General features: G+C 44.3%; 1 protein-coding gene across 1 annotated transcript in view; it reads right to left on the reverse strand.

Moving 5' to 3' along the window:
• The window catches only part of LOC126455558 (T-box protein H15-like), a 399,743-nt gene that overhangs the window by 47,587 nt on the left and 325,472 nt on the right, over positions 1–26,684 (reverse strand). The window contains exons 3-4 of the mRNA XM_050091314.1: positions 8,455–8,613; positions 2,913–2,989 (exon numbers count right to left, since the gene is read on the reverse strand). Of these exons, the coding sequence (XP_049947271.1) occupies positions 2,913–2,989; positions 8,455–8,613 (236 nt within the window). The remainder of the gene's footprint in view (positions 1–2,912; positions 2,990–8,454; positions 8,614–26,684) is intronic.

The following is a 26,684-nucleotide window of genomic DNA, read 5'->3' on the forward strand; positions in this document are numbered from 1 at the left end:
ACACCATGAGGTACCCTGCGGTGCACACATGTAGCAAATGGCTACTTCGTCGACTCGGTGCCGTCTTTCGTTCTCACGCCTTCCAGATGCTGGTGCTGCGTGCGGTCATCCATCGCGATCTCCTGCCGGTGGCGCCAACGTCAGCTGAGTCGGCACTCAGGGCGACCGGCGCGTTTCTTGCTGCATGCCGAAGGCGGACATCTTTGTGGCGGGGAACAGGTGAAGGCAGGACGGGCAGCCAGTCATTAGCGGTCATCCGTCTACGTCGGGCCGGGCGCTCTCTGGCGCGGACCACCGGCCGCAGCTTAATTGAATAACAGCGGTGTGTACATACGCAGCGCGCCATTGTTGACGCACTAATTCCGTTCTTATTAGGCGACGCGCTGGCCACGTCGCTGCCGATGTCAGCCCAGATACGACATAATTACACGGCGGACGCTGCCAGCGGCCGGCCGCCGACCCTCCCGAGATCCGCCGTGATAAATACCCCGCTCTCCTCTACTGTGTCTTTCAGGACTACACACTTCAGAAAACGCTATCTCTGGTTTGATTCTTCTTTCAGCAATCTGTAAAGGCCACACAGTCCGTCTCGGCCTCAGTACAGCACCTGGTGAATCCGTTTCCTTTTGTTCTAGCCGGCAGCTGGTGGCCGAGCGGTTCTAGGCGCTTCAGTCTGGAACCGCGCGACCGCTACGGTCGCAGGTTTTTCGAATCCTGCCTCGGGCATGGATGTGTGTGATGTCCTTAGGTTAGTTAGGTTTAAGTAGTTCTAGGGGACTGATGACCTCAGATGTTAAGTCCCATAGTGCTCAGAGCCATTTGAACCCATTTTTTGTTCTACCAGTCCCCCCGTGAACAAACTGAATAGTTTTACGTTCCATTGGGCCCGCAGCATACTACACATCACTACAAGACAAAATGAAAACGAACTCTCCGAAACTAGCTGCATTAAGGTAATACACACATTTTTTTTTAATATTTTACACGACAACCCTCTTTCGGCTTATTGCCACTATCAGGTAACCTGCGAAAATAACATTGGTAATATTGTATATACGTAAATGCTGTTTTATGTTCACATTTGCATTGGTACATACGTCTAGTTGTAAGTGATGACCATATTGCACCGACAGTAAGGTTTTTTCTTTAAGTCTTGGTAAGTATAAAATTTTTTGCACTTACGAAACGTAATTATGTTTTTGACAGATATTTTGTTAAATATTTTTGGTTCTTTACTGCGACGGACTTACTATGAACATTCTCGAAGAAATGGAAATATATATTCATACAAGAACATATCCACACGAATTTCTAAATTAACACACAAATTTTAAAAGAAAAATACTATCTCGAAAACTTCATTGACACAGTGGAATACGAAACGGGATAGTTAAATGGTAAAAAAAAAAAAAAAAAAAAGAATACACAGCAAACAGATAAAATTTAAAGGAAAATAGAAGAACTGTACGTAACATCATCTCTGAAGACATGTATATACTTGTAAATATATAGCTTCGTAGTGAAGAACTCTCAAAATACTTAACCGTCAAAATATTTTTGTCAAAAACATATTTACGTTTCGTAGCTACAAAAAGTATTACGTATAGATAAGCATACGTAGATACCCTTCCCAATGCCATTTTCGCAGGTCACTTGATAGTGGCAATAAGCGCAAACAGGTCCATCGTGTAAAATATATATATATGAGCGTCCGTTTCCACGTGGAAAGTAACTGCAGAGACTATAAGACAGCGTTGTGCATCATAGTGTGGTGTATCTTTGCCAACGATAGACGAAAACATATCGACAGCAGAGACCATTGATATCGTAGGTTAAGTGGGGCCACCACAGCCAGTGGTAACTACACAGTTTGACTGCAGGTCGCGGAAGTTGACCGACTGGGGAACTAGGAAAACAGGCCACAAAGTGGGCTAGGGTCAGTTCTCTTCGTCCATGGAGATCATTACTAGCTACACTAGGCCGAGCGGTTCTAGGCGCTTCAGTCTGGAACCGTGCGACCGTTGCGGTCGCAGGTTCGATTCCTGCCTCGGGCATGGATGTGTGTGATGTCCTTAGGATAGTTAGGTTTAAGTAGTTCTAAGTTCTGGGGGACTGATGACCTCAAATGTTAAGTGTCAAAGTGCTCAGAGCCATTTGAACCATTTTTTAGAAACCCTCAACTTTTGGAATTTCAAACGTCGGTTCCTTTAACTTCGTTTATTTTATAGAGGACCATAATATTTTTTTCCAGATACAAGGATCTGGCGATTTAAGTAGTATTAATGTCTGATATCCTGTAAATACTTCAGCTGTGAAAGATCCTGCTGTAATATTCCAGAACTTTATAATTTTACAAAGCAGTTATCTGCTGTTACGTCGTCATCTGATGCAAAGACAAACATTCCTGAAACATTTCAAATCTAAGTACAACATTGCTATATTCACAGAGGACTTTGGGGGTAACACCTAAAAATATTTAGGTCTAACCGTAGATATCAATGATCTTATTCATACTTTTCAAATCTGCAAGAAGCACACCACCATAACGCTTTTATTTTATCTTATTTTATTTATTGTTTGTCATCAGTCTTCTGACTGGTTTCATGTGGAGTGCACTGTAAAGCCTGCCAATACCCGACAACCCAGTCACCCTACACACACCGTGCAGTTTTCCCCGAACGGGAGAAATATAGCTTAGGAAGTTCACCGCATACATAACAAAGGTATGTAGGGGAGAAATTAAGATATAACAGAAAACCGCGTTGTCTCCCAAAAAGTTAATCGGGGTTAATTTAAACTACGCAAACTGTAACCCGCCAGTTTCTGTTTAACTATATATGAATCATTTCTGCAGTGAGGAAAAGATATTATGCCTTAATATACGTTCTTTGTATATCAATCGTTCCACTTACCTATCAAAATCTGTTAACCTTGATGAATCCCTGAAACCCTTAGCAAAAGGATTGCTGTCTATTTTCAGCTTCGTTATCTGAAAAGAAAGAATAACAATATGAAGCACAGGTTAATGTAGGTTGAAGCACAACAGTTTACTTAAAATTAATGGAAACTGTTTGGTTAGTAACTGAAGTTTTATTTTATCTCAAATTGATTAAATTTTCATTTTGTATCACTGTTGGGTGATTCAAGTACTTTTCTGTTACTGTCAGGTGAGGTGTGGAATAATACACACATCAAAAAAAGTTTTGCATCACCCCGGTTCCCAGAACTCCTGAAGATAGACGTTGACAGTGGATATTGTATCACAGACACAGTCCCTTTGACTGTTCAGAGGTGTCAGAAAACTGTGACAAAACTGTGCGCAGTAGGCTGCATGATGCATAACTTCACTCCCGACGCCCATGGCGAGGCCTGTTTTTGCAACCACGACACCACACAGAGCAGTAAAGACGAGCCCAACAACATGCCGAATGGACGACTCAGGATTTGCATCACGTCCTCTTCACCCATGATTGTCGCTTATGCCATCAACCACACTCGTCGGAGACGTATTTGGAGGCAACCCGGTCAGGCTGAACACCTTAGAGACACTGTCCAGCGAGTGCAGCAAGAATGAAGTTCACTGATGTTTTGGCGTGGCACTATGAGGGGGCCGACGTACGCCGCTGGTTGTCATGGAAGGCGCCACAACGGCTGTACGATACGTGAATGCCGTCCTCCGACCGATAGTGCAACCATATCGGCAGCATATTGGCGAGGCATTCGTCTTCATCATGGACGACAATTCGCTCCCCCATCGTGCACATCTTGTAAATGACTTCCTTCAGGATAACGACATCGCTCGACAAGAGTGGCCAGCATGTTCCCCAGACATGAACCCTATCGAATATGCCTGGGATAGACTGAAAAGGGCTGTTTATGGACGACGTGAACAACCAACCACTCTGACGGATCTTCGCCGAATCGTCATTGAGGAGTGGGACAATCTGGACTAACATGAACTTGTGGATAGTATGCCACGACGACTACAGGCATGCATCAATGCTAGAGGACGTGCTACAGAGTACTAGAGTTACCGGTGTGCACAGCAATCTGGACCACCACCCCTGAGGCTCTCGCTGTATGGTAGTAGAATATGTAATGTGTGGTTTTCATGAGCAATAAAAAGGGCGAAAATGATGTTTATATTGATCTCTATTCCAATTTTCTGTACATGTTCCGGAACTCTCGGAGCCGAGGCGATGCAAAAGGTTTTTTTTATGTGTGTAGTGTATTTAAGTAATAGTAAAAAAGTATTTTCTGCTCGTGTTCGAAGATGTAAACAAGCTGAAAACTCCAGAATGAAATTTTCACTTTGCAGCGGAGTGAGCGCTGATATGAGACTTCCCGCCGGATTATAACTGTATGCTGGACCGAGACTTGAACTCGGAACCTCTGCCTTTCGTCGGGAAGTGCTCTACAAGAGCAGTAGCCCGCGAAAGATGGAGGTCCCGACTTCAAGTCTTAGCCCGGAACACGGTTTTAAGCTGCCAGGAACTTTCAAGTTAAAAACTGTTTGGTGCAAGGATTGTTCTAGATGAACGAAAATAAAAAAAGAAAAGCAAAAATGTTAATGTTTATGAGTTATTACGCTTGATGGTAGTCTCAGACTCGTCCAGAATTAAATTAATCATGTTATGAAAACTTTTAGATGAACCATAATATGAACGACGTGAAATAAACTCAATTTCTGTTATGGAATTGACTTGATTTGATTTGGTTTGATGTATTGCCCATTTAGAGACCCGTTTCCTTACATTTTGTAACAAGTCGTTCATTTTACAGCTTTTCAAGTAGATTACAAAATATATTCCATATTACAAACAGCAATTATTGTTTTCAGCAATTACAATGGAAGTAATAATAAACTAAAAATACCTTAGAAATTGATAGAAAAAACACAAAAATATTCAAATATTAATAAGGTATGTCGATAGATGCTGTGACAAACTTGGAACTTGGATAGTAAGTAAGAGAGAGAGAGAGAGATAAATGTTACTCTATCTGAGTTAGCCTGGTCTGAGTGTCCCGGAGCTACTTCGAGCATTACACTGCCGGTTCGCTACAGTTTAATTTACGGATTTATATTTCTAAACACTATTTACAGAAACACTATAACTGTTATGTACATTGTGGAAAGCGCAGTGATGTGCGAGTGTAAAGTATGTTATTTCTTGGGGTTATTAATTAACGTTAAGTTCCTATATTATGTGTCTTAAATTTAACTTGTTACGTTGCTTATATACTTAGAGTTCAGTTACAAATGTATAATGACCGTGGGATTGATATGCCTGCTGTTGGTGCCTAAGCTAGAACAGGTTGGGTTGATTGAATTACACTGTTTATTCTGATACCGTTAAATTATTTTAGATATTGTGTAAGGTTATCTGTGGTACGTGCTGGTGAAACTGTTCGCTGTTTGAGTGGGTGTGTATTTCGGTGCTGCTGTCTGTGATGGTGCACGAAATGGTGCACACTCTACACACACATTGTTTCATAACACTTCACTCTCTACACATACACACACAAACACACACGCACACACACACACACACACACACACACACGCACGCACACACACACACACACACACACACACGCACACGCACGCACACACACATACATACATACATACATACACACACAAACACACTGGTGATCTCTGGGCCATTTTCTGTACCACAAATTAGCATTTGCTATCCTGAAAAAGTGAGTACTGCGCTGGTGTCTGGAGTGCTGCTCTGTATCGGTGACAGTGAAAAAAATATACGTGTTGGGGATCCATGTTGTGTAAAATACTATATATACTTAGTAAAATTGCAGTACAGATAAAGCAAACTATGGCTACTGTTGTTACTCAAATCACTTCAGTCTGCAGGCTGGGAATGATTATCACTACTTTTTACATAACTATACAATAAAAGAAATGTAGTACAAGTTTTTTGGAAACTTCAGTTTTCCTGCAGCTTTTCCTGGTATCTGTTGCTGTTGCTACAAAACAAATCCACAAAACACTTTTCAGGTGACGTGATGCTCTCAGAGCCCTGTGTTATATAGCCACAAACCTTGTGAAACGTTACGAGTTCTAGAGCTGTTTTAAATTGGTTTAACGTGGCAAACAATTAAAAAAAAGTAAATGAAATGTATTTGCAATTGTGAATATGAACAACCATCGGCTGCGCAATGAAGTAACGACAGTGAAGATTTGTGCTGTACCGGGACTGGAACCCGGATTTCCCGCTTGTCGCGAGCGGTCGCTGTAGGATCAGCCTCTCCGAGCACGTCTCGCGGCCAGACACAGGCTCCCATATTCCGTCAACCACGTGTCTACAGCGTGTACTCGTACGTCCATTTGTTTAATCCCGTAAATCGAAATTAAACTACGCCAGAACACGTCATTTAGGCCCGAGGGCACCGACCGGCCGCCGTGTCATCCTCAAACCACGGATGTCACTGTATGCGGATATGGAGGGTCATGAGATCAGCATATCACTCTCCCGGACGTATGTCAGGTTAGGAGACTAGAGCCGCTACTTCTCAACCAAGTACAGGGTGTTTCAAAAATGACCGGTATATTTGAAACGGCAATAAAAACTAAACGAGCAGCGATAGAAATACACCGTTTGTTGCAATATGCTTGGGACAACAGTACATTTTCAGGCAGACAAACTTTCGAAATTACAGTAGTTACAATTTTCAACAACAGATGGCGCTGCGGTCTGGGAAACTCTATAGTACGATATTTTCCACATATCCACCATGCGTAGCAATAATATGGCGTAGTCTCTGAATGAAATTACCCGAAACCTTTGACAACGTGTCTGGCGGAATGGCTTCACATGCAGATGAGATGTACTGCTTCAGCTGTTCAATTGTTTCTGGATTCTGGCGGTACACCTGGTCTTTCAAACGTCCCCACAGAAAGAAGTCACAGGGGTTCATGTCTGGCGAATAGGGAGGCCAATCCACGCCGCCTCCTGTATGTTTCGGATAGCCCAAAGCAATCACACGATCATCGAAATATTCATTCAGGAAATTAAAGACGTCGGCCGTGCGATGTGGCCGGGCACCATCTTGCATAAACCACGAGGTGTTCGCAGTGTCGTCTAAGGCAGTTTGTACCGCCACAAATTCACGAAGAATGTCCAGATAGCGTGATGCAGTAATCGTTTCGGATCTGAAAAATGGGCCAATGATCCCTTTGGAAGAAATGGCGGCCCAGACCAGTACTTTTTGAGGATGCAGGGAAGATGGGACTGCAACATGGGGCTTTTCGGTTCCCCATATGCGCCAGTTCTGTTTATTGACGAAGCCGTCCAGGTAAAAATAAGCTTCGTCAGTAAACCAAATGCTGCCCACATGCATATCGCCGTCATCAATCCTGTGCACTATATCGTTAGCGAATATCTCGTGCAGCAATGGTAGCGGCGCTGAGGGGTTGCCGCGTTTGAATTTTGTATGGATAGAGGTGTAAACTCTGGCGCATGAGACGATACGTGGACGTTGGCGTCATTTGGACCGCAGCTGCAACACGGCGAACGGAAACCCGAGGCCGCTGTTGGATCACCTGCTGCACTAGCTGCGCGTTGCCCTCTGTGGTTGCCGTACGTGGTCGCCCTACCTTTCCAGCACGTTCATCCGTCACGTTCCCAGTCCGTTGAAATTTTTCAAACAGATCCTTTATTGTATCGCTTTTCGGTCCTTTGGTTACATTAAACCTCCGTTGAAAACTTCGTCTTGTTGCAACAACACTGTGTTCTAGGCGGTGGAATTCCAACACCAGAAAAATCCTCTGTTCTAAGGAATAAACCATGTTGTCTACAGCACACTTGCACGTTGTGAACAGCACACGCTTACAGCAGAAAGACGACGTACAGAATGGCGCACCCACAGACTGCGTTGTCTTCTATATCTTTCACATCACTTGCAGCGCCATCTGTTGTTCAAAATTGTAACTACTGTAATTTCGAAAGTTTGTCCGCCTGAAAATGTACTGTTGTCCCAAGCATATTGCAACAAACGGTGTATTTCTATCGCTGCTCGTTTAGTTTTTATTGACGTTTCAAATATACCGGTCATTTTTGAAACACCCTGTAGCTGCTCAGTTTGCCTCACAAGGGCTGAGTGCACCCTGATTGCTAACAGCACTCAGCACACCTGATGGTCATCCATCCCATTGCTAGCCCAGCCCGACAGCGCTTAACTTGGATGATCCAAAGAGAATCGGTGTTACCACTGTGACAAGGCCGTTGGCATAGTCCCCTACAGGGGAGGCATTTTACTTGAAAGTCACTTTTCCGATGTCGGCGGATAAACACGGTATTGCCGTGTGTGAGTTTCTCTCGGAGATGCATGCATATCCAAAGGGATATTCGATCGTAATTCAGAGCAACACAGGGACTGCGATGTCGTAGACAAAAAGTGTCGAAGTTACGAAGACGAACTGGTGCCACTTACCAGCTGGTTCTGGTAGGCGGTGACGGCGGTGAACACGGACTCGGGGAAGATGTAGGTGCGGTACTGCTCGCTCTCCAGGTCGGTGATGGGCCCGCCGTGCTCTCGCCACTTGACCAGGTGGATGCGCGGCTGGTAGCGGTGCATCGAGTTCAGCACGATCTGAAACACAAGCCGCAGAGCCCGTCAGCTGTCTGCCTGCTACTGGTATGACTACAACAAGTCTCATTTGTTAATTGGTAGCAGTTTCTACACTCTGCATATCTTCATTTCAACTTGTGCGATAACTTCATTTGCTAATCCTATACAGTGAGCTTTTACGTCTTCAATATCTCTCAGGAAACAAGTAATGAAGGTGAATTACACAAAGGTTACAAACAACAACTGTGTTCCATTAGTACATTCCATTAGTAAACTGTGACAGTTTCAGTCAGAGCTTGTTAAGCGAAAATATTAAAAATGAAGAATAAAATATCTTCAGGAATGCGGGTTTTCTCCTTCGTTCTAGTGCACCTGATCTATGAAAACACTGATGTATGATTCTGTTAGATGATTAATATCGAAGAAACTTCAAACTGTTTTATACTAAAAAAGTTATAATGAATTCACGGTATTCACAGTGGGTGAAGGCTGTTAAAGCCGCTTTAGCTGTTATGTAGTCCTTTATTGGGAACACTGCCGGTTTCGCACCGTTGCAGGTGCATCCTCAGGTGTTGCACTCTTAAGCGAAACGTAATATTTTTAGAATAGGACTTTATGAAAGAGGAAAAAAATTTTTATAAAAATTCTTAAAAGTATTTTTCAGACGTGCATTAACCGAAAAATGGTGAAAAACATTTTTAAAAGCATTACTCACTTGATTAACCCTCAAGCAGTCGGGAAGCTGTTATGTCCAACACTTCAGTAGCAAAGCGAAAATGTTGATCCTTTATGGGTTGTTGTCAGTAGTAAAATTGGTATTAAGCACCAATAGGTGAATCTCAAACTGAACACGTGAGGTTATAAGAGCTAGTGTAAAAATGATTACACTCTTTAAAATTACGGCTAAAGCGTGCAAAAATCTTTAACCGTAATCGAGATATATAATGTCTTTGGGTTCTACGAAAGCAAATGATAGCAACCTGACAAAAGTACTGATAACTCACCATTACTAAAATTTGAAAAAAGCGACTGTTTCTTACGCCAGTGCTGCGAACTGCTAATCAGCGGTGTTGAACTACAAACTCATATTGCCAAACATTTAACCCGAGTTTGATACCATAAATCATTCTGTTATAGCTTTTACACTGGCTGAAACCTGCTGCGGCAATACTGCACGCATGTAAGAATTATCTCCATCTACTGCTTTCTGATAGCAGTACCGCGCGGAACACATCTAATTATTGATTATTCTTCAGGAGTTATTTTGTCAGTACATATCCTTTAACGGAATATACTCGCCAGACTAATTTACGGCTGCTCTATCGATTAGTCACATAAAATTTGAGCTTCAGGAATATTTCTCTTGTAATGAGAACCAAGTAATGTTGTCCGTTGGCGCTGGTAGTCGCATGATACACTCTCTTTATTAGGTCACTCCACCCACATATTCCGCAAACAAAACTGAAAACGTCCGGAAGCACAGAAGAACAATGGCTTACGGACCTTCAGGAGAGATATTTTCTATTATCATATAATTTAACAACACGCTGACCGTGAACATCTGCGCAAATGCTATGTGGAAATGACGAGTTTATTTTAGTTTATAGGGTCATGATAGTGCGAGAATCGCGTATGACAACTGTATTTTAGCTGAAAACTTGACGCAGCACTCTGCAGTCGGTTGAATTACTAATGTATGTAAGTGTAAAATGACGTGTCAATAGAATCATAATATAACTGTTGCTTCACGGCATATTTCATTCCCCTATATAATGTTCATATGATGGCAGGAAGAACTACTGTGGCAATGCAGAGCTGAAAGCACGTCAGCAATGAGAGTAATGTACAAGGTAAAAGTTTACATAATTTACAACTTGTCACGACGTGTTCAAATTAAATGACAGCACGAATGATGAATGAATAAGAAAGCAGCAGGTAAGTCTAGAGTGTGTAACTCGAAGAATGCTGGAGAGAGAAGAAATGATACCTGGAAGCTGACATCGATAGTCGAAAATGTTAAGCAAGAGTAATGGCTAGAAAGTATTGATGTATAGGAGATTACAGAGATTACTGTGGATAGACCAGCAGCGTTGGGGACTCTGAAGTCTTACTACCCGAAAAAATACACACACACAGCGAGAGAGAGAGAGAGAGAAAGAGAGAGAGAGAGAGAGAGATGCGTTAAAAAAAATGGTTCAAATGTCTCTGACCACTACGGGACTTAACTGCTGTGGTCATCAGTCCCCTAGAACTTAGAACTACTTAAACCTAACTAACCTAAGGTCATCACACACATCCATGCCCGAGGCTGGATTCGAACCTGTGACCGCAGCGGTCGCGCGGTTCCACATCGTAGCGCCTAAAACCGCTCGGTCACTCCGGCCGGCGAGATGCGTTCAGTGTGATACCCACCACGGCGCTTCCATAGGGCTGGTGGCTTTTCCAGTGTCTCCTGCCCTGTTCCTACTTCATCGCTCCGAGACAACAACGCTAACCTCTTCCTATAGTGAACGTGCATTAGATACGTGTGCATGCAACAATCTACCGGAAGAAAATTGTAACTGGGATGGATCAGGCATTTAAATTTTAAATGGGCAGTTTAAGTGACTATTATGATGTGATTCGTCCATACAAATTTATTTTATAATGAAGGAGTTCGAAGGATTTAGTCAGGAACGGCTTTTTTCTCCACAGACGTTACCCTCAACTTGAGAAATTATTAACTTACGTGCTACTTGCTCTGACATGAAATACCAAACTGATGAATCATCAAAAATCGTGGCATGTGTAAGAACTATTACAAACAGTTGAGAACAAATGATGCTACTAACTTATTCATTGGTGGTCATTCATCAGGAATTGTGCATCCACGGATATAGAGAGGATTTGCAAGCTTTTACCCGTTATGCTCAAGATATAATAATGTACAATAAATATCCAGAAAGGTATTAGCCATGTCTGATTAATTCATTACATAGAACCGAGTCTTTATCATAAAGCAAGTCTAAGCACTTTCATACGTTACTGCCATTGTGACAAATTACAGCTATGTTTGTACTTTCCAAAAAATTCATCAGTACAGCTTATAGAATGTTTCCATGACGATGATAAACACTTTTAGGATGATGAATAAAGGCAAGTATATTACCTTGAGACAACGAATCTTTGGCCCGGAAATTATTAAGCCGAAAGCTACGACGCGATGTACTGTGGGCTAATTCTGCCGGAGGAATGTGACAACCTACAAATCGTTCTTTGTACGACGTAATAAACCAGTAAATTATGCACATATCATCAAACACAGGGCATGCTAGTATGACAAACATGTAGGCATATATCGTGAGAAGTTGGGACAGAAAACTTTATCAAGTGACGGTACCTATTCCACTTACTCTTCGTGCACGTATGTGGTTTCAGCTAGGCCTCATTAACATATAAGCATTAGTTATTACCTCTTTCGAGACAGTAATTTCCTATTAACGACATTTTTCTGTGGGTTGCAATCACAATTGAAACCGTAGTACAGTAACAAACACTATAAAATTTAAATAATTATCTCACATAATCAGATACAGAGGCTCTACAAATACTGATTGCGCCAGTACTTCACATTCCATTTAAATTTCATAGTTTCGTCGTGCTGATGCCAGTTCCGGAAAACTTCGCATGCTGGGCTACCTACATAGCGTAGGTAAGGGTCGTTCCAAGTAAACATTCCGGCCAACCTGCAAGTGGGTTCATTACGTCAGCCACTACCTTGGTTGACACTACGCTAGTGTGAAGTCGGCATAGTAAACAAACTGTTTCCAATCCGTTTAGAGACGATAACAATATATACGTATACCGGAAATATAAACACTTTGCAGAAACAATTTCTATGTAGATAAATTGGTATTATGTGGTCGATACATCGACAGTACCGATACATTTCCCCGACATATCGGGCTTTCGTAATTCTACTTTCCAAATGCTTTTACTAGCTGTTGAAGTAAGTAATCACAGTTATTCACACATCCTGTCAAATGCTCTTGTCGTCGTCGTCGTCGTCATCGTTGTTATCTTAATCCTGAGCACTGGTTTGATGCAGATCTCCACGCTAGTCTCTCTTACAACTCTTTCCATCTTTAGATAACTTCTGCAGCCTATATGCGTCTGATCTTGCTAATTGTATTCAAGCTTTAGTTTCCCTCTACAAACTTTGTCCTCAAACTTATCTCCATTATCAAATTAAGTCTCAGGATCCGACGTATCACCTCTTTTAGGTAAGTTCTGTGGCGTATTTTGTATTAACATAAATTTAGTGTAATTAAACGCCTCTAGAAACTTAATTTAAAACCAATGAAAATATTATATCTAATTTTTCCCAAAAATTTTAAAAACTTCTTGATACAGTCCGTCTACAAATCAATAATTAATAACTGTTATGAAACAAATTTACATAATGAGTATCCTGTTTCGAACTTAACATTTTTTTGAAAGACAAGAATGACTCCATTCTGGCCCATCGAAAATACAATGAATCGATTATATCGATACTTTTCATGCGATAATTTGCCAAGTGTGACATCATGGGATTTGCCGCTAACTTGTTCTATATACACATTAACGTTAACACCACTCACAGATTAGGTCTTATGCTTGTTCCGACTCTCCCACTGCAGCCTGAATGGCAGTACATGCCGCGATCTGTGATCGCGGGACATGTAAACAGCACTATACTAAATGATACTGCAGTCCTTGTGTTGTTCGGAGGTACTTCTGAACAACACAGGCGCTGGAATATCGCATTTATCCGTCGACACCGCGCGAGCGACTTTGAACTGAAATACATTTCCTGTACGAGTGCTGGTTGTAGGCATATGGTTGACGATGTATGAAAATTTTGGTCTGCCCGGTAGTCGTACTCGGATAGGCTAATGGTAAGGCAACCGCTCGCGATAAGTGGAAAATCCGGCGTCGAATCGTGGTCCAGCAGAAATTTTCTTTGTCGGCATTCCATTATGAAGCTGGTGGCTATCCATATTCCCAACAGCGCATACCTTTCATGTATGTGAACAACATGTCGTCAATCCCTCTATTCAAGCAGCTCCGCATTTGACCTCATGAGGGCAGGTGGAGCCTACACACCCGTCCCCACCGCAGAAAAATCTGAGATCGAGAATCGAACCCAGGTCATTTGGCTATGAAGATACCTGTATATATACTGGAGGAAATTTTGTAATTTCTAGGGCCGATTATCTCCAGCAATACTGCTTAATGTGGGTCACATAGAGACGCTGGCCGCGGTGGTGACGGAAGGAGCGCCTGCAAGCCGCTAGCGTCGGCGCTGCTGCTGGAGTCTGGAGTGTGGCTGGAGCAGCGCGCGACGCCCCGCGGGGCGCTGGCCATTCCTCAGAGGCTTATCCCGGGCCACCCACCTCCCACCAAGCCGGCAGCGGCTCCCGGAACTCCCACGGCGCAGACCGCGGCCGCCCAGCTACACACACACATAAACACACACACACACACACACACACACACACATATCATCTGTAACGGCCCAGCGCTCTCCACTCTCCCTGCTGATCCAACTACCTCCTTGTCGAGCGGAAACCACAACAAGACGACGATATTCGGTCGAGCGCGATACACTTACGGCGTGAAATGACGTTTGTCTCCGTCGTTTATCTGTGGCATAGCGTTAATAAATAGCACCTGAACTGAAATGATGCGACAGTACCTGTCACAATCTTCATTTATTCACTGATAATATGGCACCAACTTAGTCAAGGATATATTTCAAGTAGTAGAAATGCTAGTGAACACAGCCTCTGTGCTTTCCATATGCGACGTCACATAGTGAACGTACGAAGAACTCAGGAACGTAAGTGATCCACCTAGAGTGCTACGACGGCCATTGGCATAACATGCACTGTACTTGATTAACATCTTACTATTAATACATGAGTTCATTCTTAGTGAGACTTTACTTGATTCCAGCTTTCATTATTAATACTATGAAATGTTTATTAGCTGCATTTGAGTACAAGGCGTAAGTTACATCAAGAAATGAGATTATATTTTCATTATCATCACCACCACCACAACCACCACCAACGTCGTCATCATCATCATCATCATCATAATCGCCAACATGAGTGGCAGAGCGGTTCTAGGCGCTACAGTCTGGAACCGCACGACCGCTACGGGCGCAGGTTCGAATCCTGCCTCGGGCATGGTTGTGTGTGATGTCCTTCGGTTAGTTATGTTTAGGTAGTTCTAAGTTCTAGGAGACTGATGACCTCAGAAGTTAAGTCTCATAGTGCTCAGAGCCATTTGAACCATTTTTGAATCATCATAATCTTCGCAGCCGCTGCCGTCGTCGTCGTAAGCCATTTGACATCTTCCAGACTTGACAGTCGTGCATGCTCCATTTTAATGTAGCTTGTGACGCATCTGATCGCGTACTTTTGTCTTCCCCAAGTCAGTGAGGTTTTTCACACTGGAAGACAGAGGTACATAATAATTATTCATATCACAAGCTGCACCACAATGGAGCATTCCAAGATTTTCATTAATTATTGCAACTGTGTACGTCAGAGTTCTGCATATCTTCTATTGCTTAGGGAGGATGAGATTGTGACTAAAATCAATTATCAAAATTAAAATAAGTGCAAGAGTGCATTGCATGTTGAATGGTGCATGGAGCATTTGTACTTATTACACATAAATATTTTTTCGTTTTTTTTTAATTTATTCTTTTGTCAAATTTTCAACAACAACAAAAAATGTCCTAGTAGTGAAACTCAACCTGCTATATAATAACAGGTAGCAGGTCTTTACTTGAGAAATAAATGAATTGCATGGTGCCGTTCCTCACGTATGTACAGAGTGAATCAGAACTCTAGCGACAGACTTTCAGAGGTGATAGTGTGCCTCCAAAAGCCGCCTCTCCCCTCCAAATAAAAGTCGAATAAACATGGACTCTAAAATACATACCTTTAGAGCAATGAACAAGCACTTGTTCATCTTTGCTACTGTAAAAGTGAACAAGAAGTCACAGCTCTAAAGAAATCCGTTTTAGAGTCCATCTTTACACTGTTTTTCTTGTTTTGATCCGTACCATCTTCACCCTAAATATGGAAAGCAAATAGTCTGTAATAGAAGAGATGTGTTCATAGTATCGAAGACGATTAAGTGTTCATAGCTCTGAAGGTATGCATTTTGCAGCACATGTTTAGTAGAAATTCCTTCATTGCTTTGGTCCATATCACCACCTCTGACAGTTTATCGCCTGAGTTGTGATTCGCCCTGCATATTACTCCCACTACTCATATAAATTATTTTTCCACGCTGACCGTCACACAACTCCGCTCACGTACAAGGATGCGAGCACTCTAACGAAACAACCACACTGTAAAACCTACAATCCCTTATTTCAGCTGATACGGTGCGCTGTCATATATTGGCGATGTAATGACTTATACATTGTTAAGCTAAAGGTTACCGGAAGCCAGTAAGGGCTCTCCAAGATAAGAGATCAGAGGCACGCTGCAAAGAACACGGAAAAGTGGTAGCTTTTAGATTACCGGAGGTGAACAGGAACGCTAGTGCCTTCTGAATTGCAGACGCTCTAGGTAGCTGTCCCACGTGAGAAGTTTCACTTCAGAGAATTAACTGGTAACTCCATCCACCGCCTAGAGACTGTCGTAACGCGTCACAGTGGAAGATAGTAACAAAAAGCAGAAGTATCGGTATTTGCTCCTGAGAACCGCAACATCAGTTGGTTTACACTGGTTAGAGAGCTGATACAACCCTACCACTGAGTAGGAGAATGAGAGGAATCTGAATGTGGTCGGCCAGAGGCACCGTGGAGGTGAAAAGCCACCAGTCAGACACGGTGAAGCTCGTGAAGTGTTGGTGGATTAGTGGGCAGACTCTAGATAGAAGAATTAGTGCGCCGCCAAAATCCTTTAATAACCTATGTTTCTGTATTCAGAGAGAGAGCTCAGTCAGGTAATTGGGACGCCAACTCCATGCCGCTCGCTGCCAGCCTCGGTAAAGTCCGACATGTCTGTTACTCTCCCTTGGAGTGCTGCTCTCAAAGTTTGTACTTAAAATGTACCTATTGTTCGCTGCTTCTGTCACGGCTCATTTCACAATCTCAGATACTGACTTCTGTTGTGCGACCCGTTGCACCCTTTGCTCTCTCAAATGTTTCGAACCAGCCTTCAGTAAATTAGTTTGATTGCAAATAAATAGTATTAATCGGAACCCCGAATATCAATGCTTCTGCTGCGAACATGCTATCCAGGTTTAAAATCCGCTCCTCTCGTAGGTGTGACAGTGCTTGCGCTACGGCAAACAGTCAAACTGCCTTCACTGGAAGGTTGAGGTATCAGTCTTCTCACTGCTTTCATGCGGCCCGCCACGAATTCTTTTCCTGCGCCAACCTCTTTACCTCAGAGTAGCACTTGCAACCTACGTCCTCAATTATTTGCTGGATGTATTGCAATCTCTATCTTCCTCTACAGTTTTTGCCCTCCACAGCTCCCTCTAGTACCATGGAAATCATTCCCTGATGTCTTAACAGACAGCGTTTTCCACATATTCCCTTCCGATTCTGCGCAGAACCTCCTCATTCCTTACCTTATCAGTCCACCTAATTTTCAACATTCGTCTATAGCACCACTTCTCAAATGCTTCGATTCTATTATGTTCAGGTTTTCCCACAGTCGATGTTTCACTGCCATACAAAGCTGTGCTCCAAACCTACATTCTCCGAAATTTCTGTCTCAAATCAAGGCCTATGTTCGATACTAGTAGAGTTCTCTTGGTCAGGAATGTCCTTTTTGCCAGTGCTAGTCTGTTTCTGATCTCCTCCTTGCTTCGCCCGTAATTTGTTATTTTGCCGCCTAGGTAGCAGAATTCCTTACGTTCATCCACTCCGTGACCATCAATAGTGATGTTAAGTTTCTCGCTGTTCTAATTTCTGCTACTTCTCATTACTTTCGTCTTTCTGCGATTCACATTCAATTCATTACGCATTAGACCGTTCATTCCATTCAGGAAATCACGTAATTCTTCATCGCTTTTACTTAAGATAGCAATGTCGTGAGCGAATCATATCACTGACTCCTTTTACCTCGAATTTTAATTCCACTTCTGAGCCTTTCTTTTATTTCCATCATTGCTTCTTCGATGTACAGACTGAATAGTTGGGTCGAAAGACTACATCCGTGTCTTACCCCCTTTCTAATACGAGCACTCCGTTCTTGGTCGTCCACACTTATTATTCCCTCTTGCACATATTGAAAATTCCCCTCTGAATGAAAAGAAAAGAATGTGCTGGTAAAACATCTACGTTACTTGATTTTCAAACTCCAGAGTGAAACTGAACCTACAGAGACAGTTTTCTCTTTACTTATTCTGATCATTACTAAACTGACGCACAATATTTTAGCGCAACGCAATCTGACTTTCAATAATCCCTACAAAAGAATAGCCCTGACTAACAATACCCTGTACCCTTCAATATAACCCGCCTCTCCCTATAGCCTCTCCCTATTTTTCTCAGAATTTCGAACATCTTGTACCATTTTACATTGTCGAGCGCTTTATCCAGGTCGACAAATAATATGAACCTGTCTTGGTTTTTCTTTAGTCTTGCTTCCATTATCAGTCGCAACGTCAGAATTCCCTCTCTGGTGCTCTTACCTTTCCTAAGGCCAAACTGGTCGTCATCTAACAAATTCTCAATTTTCTTTTCCATTCTTCTTGATATTACTTTTGTAAGTAACTTTGATGCTTGAGCTGTTAAGCTGATTGTGAATTCTCGCACTTTTCAGCTCTTGTAGTCTTCGAAATTGTGTGGACGGTATTTTTCCGAAAGTCAGACGGTACGTCGACAGACTCATATATTTTACCCACCAACGTTTTGTTACCACTTCCCCTAATGATTTGCTCCTAACCGGTCGGAAATTGCAGACTGACCTGCAAGCCCCTGTCTTGCCTCGGTCCTGTGTTAGGACACGACAGCGCTTACTGCGTGTGTGTGTGTGTGTGTGTGTGTGTGTGTGTGTGTGTGTGTGTGTGTATGTATGTGTGTGTGTTTGCTGGGAGGAGCGTGGAGGTGTATTTTGTCGGAATACATTTGGGCAAGAGCACGGCAGAGATGCCTTAAACGGGAAGTTATCTGACAAGACGAGTAGGTCCTATGAGGCACGGTGTGTGCCCGCGGACGCGGCCGTCCACACATCAGCGGCGACGACTCGTGGAATGCGAGAGCGGCTGGGCCCAGCGTAAGCCGGAATGCGGCGGCCGGCTCCGGCTGCGGATGCGGCTGGCCGCGGTGCGAGCGATACCATCGTAAAGCTCGCACCCTGGCGACGAGACGCCAGGAATCCCATTACGGGGCCTCGCACATATGTTCCTTGTCAGGGCGCCGGAACCTCTCTTGTCGCGGGCCGCCGTGTTACGTTCCACGCGCGTGGAGCGCACCCAGCCCCCACACCCCCTCCTCCTACCGCTCGTACGAGTTTCCTCCGTCACCTCCAGTCCAGTCCATCCCAGTATGAGTCCGTGTTCCCTGACTTCTATAAGGCGTTCGACAAAACTCCGCATTGCCGCCTAATGAACAAAAGACTTGCGCTCCGAATATCAGACCAACTGCGTGACTGATCTGAAGAGTTCCTAGCCAACAGAGCACAGCGCGCCTTTCTCACCAGAAAAACATCTTCAGACGCAAAAGTAAATTCAAGCGTACTCCAAGAGAGTGATGTCGGTCCATTACTTTTCACAATAGGTATAAATCAACCAGTAGTTAACTTCTGAAGTTCCACAAGGCGGATAACGCTGTCGTATACACAGGAATGGCGACGCTACGAAATGTAGGAACGCCTGCGGAGGATCGATGCTCCGAGCAGGGATTGGCAACTGACCCTCAACAAAAACAAATGTAACCTATTGCACATAAACAGGCAGAAAGGTCCAATATTGTATGATTACGCGATTGTAGAACAGGCACCGGAAGAAGTCACATGTGTTAAATATGAGGTACGAAGTGATTTTAAGTCGAACGTCCACATAAGACTAATTGCAGGTAAAGCAGATTCCACACATATTCACTGGAAGAATCCACAGGAAACGCAGTTCACCCAAAAATAATGTAGCTCAAAAATCCTTCGTTCGGTCAATACTTGATACCTTTGTCTTGGAACTCTTCCATCTGGTGCGTACTTGCATAGAAAAACCACAATATGGCAATTGTGAGTCCGCACTAATGTAAAGCACATTTTGTTACATATTTTCTTATTTATTCCCACGACTAATTTCAGCGACAATATTCAGTAGGTTCTTTAAATCTTATTCATCGTACGTTACAACATGCCTTTAAGAATTGTTTGCGTCATATTTTCAGTGCTTTTTCTGTTGCCGTTCTCCTCGGCATACATTATGTTATCCGCTAGTTCGTTGGGCGGCTTGCAGCAAATTCTGCACACACACACACACACACACAAAAACAGCAAGATGACGAAATGTATTGCATCATAAACGAAGTGCCGGCCGGCGTGGCCGAGCGGCTCTAGGCGCTTCAGTCTGGAACCGCGCGACCGCTACGGTCGTAGGTTCGAATCCTGCCTGGGGCATGGGTGTGTGTGATGTCCTCAGGTTAGTTAGGTTTAAGTAGTTGCAAGTTCTAAGGGACTGATGACCTCAGATGTTAAGTCCCATAGTGCTCAGAGCCATAAACGAAGTCAAAAGTTTCCTTTTTCCGTGCATAAAATTAGCTAGCCGTTCAACGACGATGAAGTTACAAACTGCGACGTGCACACACTTAATTCAACATGTAAACGTCACTACATATATTCGGTTTTAGGTTCTGGCATGTTCGATTTACTTGCCGTCATTGGCGATGACGCTGTAGCGCAGACGAATAGCGAAATTCTGCATGACCCGATGAAGTTTCAGAATATCGATGCTGTCGATGTCCTTCTGAATAGCTGTTTTCAGCTTAGCAGTGATTTTGGGGTTATTGCTGTACACCTTGTCTTTAAATATAGCTCCACAAAAACGAGTCGCATATGTTCAGATCCGAGGAGCACGGCGGCCAATCGAGGGACATGCCATTGGCCTCTGGGTACCCCAGAGCCAGAATGCGGTCGCCAAAGAGCTGCTCCAGTTCACCAAACACGGTTCTGCTTCGATGGGGTCGAGTTCCGTCCTGCATGAACCACATCTTGTCCAAATCAGGGTCACTTTAGATACTGGGGATGAAGTTATCTTCCAAGCTTCACGTACCGTTCGGTAGCCACCGTGCCATCAAGGAAGATCGCACCGATTATTCTGTGGCTGGACATTGTACACCACACAGTCAATCGTTGAGGGTGAAGAGACTACTCGATCGCGAAAAGCGGATTTTAAGTCCCCCAAATGCGTCAATTTTGCGCACTGGCGAAACCATCCAAATGAAAGTGGGTTTCGTCGCTAAACAAAACCATACTAATTCCCATCATGCGCCGCGGCCAACAGTGCAGTTTGAACGTCCTAATGGAAACCGTTCATTAGTTATGACGATTTTATTTCATATAGTTTAATAATTTTTACCCTGTTCCTCCGGAACACGGCCGCTGCCACTTTGCAGTCGGCCGACCTACCGCGTGTTAAGCGCTGCGGCTGCCCGGGCGCCGCGATCCTCACCTGTCGGCGCCATCGACCGGCCGCCATTGTCGGTGCGCGCTAATCGCCAGCCGAGAATTATGAACGCCGTTGCCGAGCAACGCCAGTTGACACATTAGGGGCGGGGCCCGCAGCCCGGGGCGTGGGCGCGCGATGACACGCTACAATGACGCCGGCCGAACACGCCCACACTCGCCCGCACCCGCGTCCGCGCCCGCCATAGCCGCCAACCCCACACGTGACGCAGCGTAAATACCATTTTTTGCCCTCAATTTTGTGAGCTGTTTCCCTGTTCGCGTAATAGACAGTGACAAATTACTTCCGTTAATGTCGTTTCCACTGCCGGGATGTACATCGTCACATGCAAACTGATACGTTCATTCGCATTATGTGGATTAGAAACGTAAGCCGTCGGCTGTAATGAACAAGTAATACAATATTCTGTGTTGGTGCAAAGCTTGCACCAGGCTGTTACCTCACGAGTAAGTATGTTTTTACTCGATCCACTCTGCTAACAAGTAGCTGCACCACCATATGGCTAATTTTGTTACTGAAATGAAACTTTCGGAAAAAAAGTTTCTCTTTATTTCAAAGCAACATAAGTGGTTAAAATGTAATTATCTTATACAACACACTCAAATGTATACAAGCATGGTTTTGTGTTGACGTACTCGATACTAGCGTTGCGCAGCTTAATGAGACCATGTAATGTAGTGTGTAGTAGTAGGTGGCAAAAACTTGACGCCAGTATCTGAGAGAACGCACCCGAGTAATATATCGGGACGGCATCCTAAATCTTCGAGCCCAGTGGCTTCTGTTGCAAACCACATCTTTTATTCATTATGTTTTGAAGTACCAGTACATTTAGCATCAAACCACTGATTCAGGGTCTTCGTAGAATCGGTGGTTTCAAACTAAAGGCACTGGTATTTCAAATAAAATGAATAAATGTGGAGGTTAGCAGCATAAACGACTGGGGATCAAAGGGTTACTGCATGCCGACCATCGAAAGAAGGCGAGACGCATGTTTTCCATAAACGACTAACTGCAGCTGCGAAAGAAGTCGTTAGGTGTCACGTAAGACATGACTGATAAAAATACTTCAGAGGACGTAGGGCACCTATCTGGAAAGTAGTAAGATTTTAAAAGCGGACTCTAGGATCTTTTAAACATATGAATAACATATACTAACTGTGTAGCGAAAGTAAATCAAGAAGCGTAGTTTGTTTGGTCTTGCAGATTTATGGACAATACTTCGGCGACTGACCAACTCGTCTTGTACTAGTTTGAGTTTCTTCTATTCTAGGTGCTCCTTACAAATGTGAGTATATTTTCATTTTCATTGATACAAGAGAAACACGAGCTTTGCAGGTATGAACCCACCTATCCTTAACTACACACATCAAAAAGTTTTGCATCACCTCGGTTCCGAGAGTTCCGAAACCTGTACAGAAAATTGGAATAGAGATCAACATAAACATCATTTCCGCCCTTTTTATTGCTCGTGAAAACCACACATTGCATGTTCTACCACCATACAGCGAGACCTTCAGAGTTGGTGGTCCAGACTGCTGTACACACCGGTACCTCTAATACCTAGTAGCACGTCCTCTTGCTTTCATGCATGCATGTTTTCATCGTGGCATACTATCCACTACCACATCAAGGCACTGTTGGTCCAGATTGTCCCACTCCTCAATTGAGATTCGGCGTAATCCCTTGGAGTGGTTGGTGCGTCACGCTGTCCGTAAACAGCCCTTTTCAATCTATCCCAGGCATGTTCGATAGGGTTCATGTCTGGAGAACATGCTGGCCTCTCTAGTCGAGCGGTGTCGTTATCCTGACGGAAGTCACTGACAAGATGTGCACGATGGAGGCGCGAATTGTCGTCCATGAAGACGAATGCCTCGCCAATATGCTGCCGATACGGTTGCACTATCGGTCGGAGGATTGAATTCACGTACCGTACAGCCGTTACGCCGCCTTCCATGACCATCAATGGCGTACGTCGGCCCCACATAATGCCACTCCATAACATCAGGGAACATCCACCTTGCTGCACTCGCTGGACGGTGTGTCTAAGGCGTTCAGCCTGACCGGGTCTACGATCCTGCTGGGAGAGGCGCGGTCACGCGACCTCCTAGCCACATATAAGAGGGTTCCCAGAAAGTAATGCACTGCATTTTTTCTCACCCAAAAACAATTCTACGAATTCGAAACGTTACGTATGTAGTACCTGAGGTCTCCTGAGTGAGCGCGCCAAGTTTCCGTCACTTCTGACAGATAGCATAGCTGCAGGGCAGCTTCAAAGCGGCGTCTGTAGGTGATGTACTCTACAAGCGACGTATCGTCATTGAATTTATCACTGCAGAGAAAGAAACCGTGGGCAATATTAGCAAACGCTTGTGCAAAGTCTATGGAGCATCTGCTGTCGACAGAAGTACAGTTAAGTCGCTGGGCACGAAGGGTGAGGTCATCAGAAGGCGGTTCGGCGGAGCTGCATGATTTCCAGCGATTGGGGAGACAACCGCGGCTGTCACACCTGAGATGTTGCAGCGAGCTGATGTTGTCATTCGTGAGGACAGACGCATTACGGCTCGGCAGTAGGCGCTGGATCTGTCAATCAGCAAAGGAAGTTCACACAGTGAAACACTGGCTGTGCCACCAGGACAGGGATTGGTACCGACAGGGCATACACGTCTTTGTTTAGCGCTGGAGGAAGGCCATAGACCGGGATGGAGGTTACGTGGAACAATAGGGTGTGTCTGCGTCTGTAATTCTCATTATGTTCAATAAACAACTGTTGAATAAAAAAAATGCGGTACATTACTTTCTGGGCAACCCTTGTACATTGGTTATAGTCCTGTTCGACCTGTGGTGGGACGTTGCTGCTCGGCATCGAACATCTGGCGTCGACTATCGCGACCAGGCGCACGACATGGGAACACGAATGAGCGTGGTGTTGTATAACCGGCAAAAATCCGAAAAACCTGGGCGGGCCGCGCTCGTTATTCGCGCGCTGGCGCCCCACTCGACACCGCGGTATAATATGATAGCTGGCCACGACCCAGAGAAATGGACGTCATAGGCGCCATCGGGCGTCAGGACATTCCACAACCAGCAGAGTTTGCACCTACGCCGGGCGGCATCGGGAACGACCGTCGTTCTGTACAAGGCTGCTGGAAATAAACCCCTCTCAACGCTATCACTGTTTCACTCTGCGCCCTGGCGTGAATCAATCCTCTACCTCAATGGAGACGCTTTGTGTAGTCCTCGTAATTTTTCCGATTGACCTCACCATCAGACTAAGGGCAGCCATGTGCTGGTTAAAGGCAGGAGACATGACAAGGTGATAGAGATTACAGGACAGAATCTCAGTGACAGATGACAACTCGTCAAATGGAGGGTGGACACATGGCAGAGGGAATGGATCATGGGCGACGAGGGTCGTAGGGTCTACCAATTTTTCCGACATCAGGGAACGTCTGAAGATGAACCATATCAGCCCAGTTGGGGCACGGTTCATATCCTGACGGGTAATGGCCAATACCCTGCGTAATTACATCGAGTGGGACTCAGCCAATATGACACTTGCACATGTGGGGAACGTAGAGCCTCGAACACAATGTATTTCGCTGTCCTTTAAGTACCACTGCTGTAACACCTACACACGCTGGCAGACATAAATGCGCCAATAAGGGCTGAAAACACATGGGATGAAATAAACTGAGAGGCAAATGAAGTATGCTAGCACAAAGTCTACAATCAAACAAGTTGACAAATTATATTTTCATCAACTTGTTTGATTGTAGATTTTGTGCTGGGATACTTCATTTGCCTCTCAGTTTATTTCATCCCATGTGTTTTAGCCCTGACTGGCGCATTTATGTCTGCCCCAGCGTGTGTAGGTGTAGCTGTGTAGGTGTTACTGCAGTGGTGCTTAAAGTTATACGGAACCATTTTAACAATTGTTAAGCATTCAATTCACTGTAACCTCAGAGAAATCTGTATATGTTTCGTTCTTCATCTTATTTTAAAAAACGCATTAACAACTGTATGCCAATAAGACTTTAACAATGAGAAGTATTTGCTATTAGATTCAGATTGAGCATCAACCGACCCACTTTACGTTTCAAGGTGGAGGGTTACTCTGTACTGTTAATGAAATAAATAAATAACTAATCAAACAAGTCCGTATCACACGTTGCAACAACTGACACAAGACCCTCGGGATGCGGAACTATGGAAAACTACCAGCTCTAACATGGAAAATGACACAGACGCGAATGCAAACACAGACTCAGAGAACAGCAAGAATACGTCGCTCAATGAACACCATAACAAGACAATCATAGACATCCTGAACTACACTCCGCCTTTCATACCAACGTGAGAATGGAACACGTTCAGGTTCGGTAATACCATAATGAAACGTAGCGGGTGGGGAATGGACGGCTCGAAGAACATTCCTAGTCCATCAACCCCTGCTGGCTAGATGAGGACAGTCATACCATTTCCTCACCAACATCCACAATTCCACTAATCCTTCAACCTAGTAACCCCTACCCTGTATCCAAGTCCCCAGCAGCTTAAAAATAGTAGATTAGTTCTCCCTCATCATTTCTCCCAACCAACTCGACTTGTAGCGGCCCGGAATATGGCGGGTCGTTACGATATTAATCACGAGTCTTCTTGGGTGACTAAATGTTTCTGTGGCTTATAGGGTAAAGATAGTGAACGCTTCAACCGATCAGAAATTTTCTGTACCTACAGAAAATGCAGGGGGCACAATTCATAAATGTCCGTTATTACATTCACCTAAGTGTCTTCCGCTGATAGACATCCAGCGCTGGTACGTTAAAACACAAACTAAAAAGGGAGTAAAAGTTTCTGATGCCGTCCCCGTGTATAATGTGAATATTTTCCGTCCTCAACGCCGGCACAAACAGAGGAATTCGTGAACAGGCGGTGATGTGGAGACGAGCGAGTCCGCTAAACACTGGCCGCTAGCGTGAGAGAGTGCGGACGCTGCGTCCGTCCCGGTGCTCGGCGTCTTATCGGGCGCGCGCGGCGCAATTTTTATGCGGTCCGCGTATTCGCGATGATCGCGCGCCAGTATTTGCATGTGGCGCTGCGGTCGCGCGATTTGCATGCCGAACACCGGCGGATCAGCGGTTCGCGGGGCCGTTTCAGATCCGGCGCGCCGATTTGTTATGAAGTGGTAAACCTGACGGATTACTCGCACCGCCCGCTCTCGTGCCGCCGATTTCATTTCGATCAGTCACCGCTTGCTAATTGTGATCCGGTAAGCGCTCGGCTGGATTTGTTGCTCGGCTGATAAATATATTTCTGCGCGGTATTCCGATGAAAATTTCGTAAATTCGGACAACTGCTGGTAATTACTGACAAAACGGTTGTGCGGCATTTGGCCGTGT

This window comes from Schistocerca serialis, chromosome 2 (assembly GCF_023864345.2).
Source record: "Schistocerca serialis cubense isolate TAMUIC-IGC-003099 chromosome 2, iqSchSeri2.2, whole genome shotgun sequence".
In the NCBI taxonomy this organism is placed as follows: Eukaryota; Metazoa; Arthropoda; class Insecta; order Orthoptera; family Acrididae; genus Schistocerca; species Schistocerca serialis.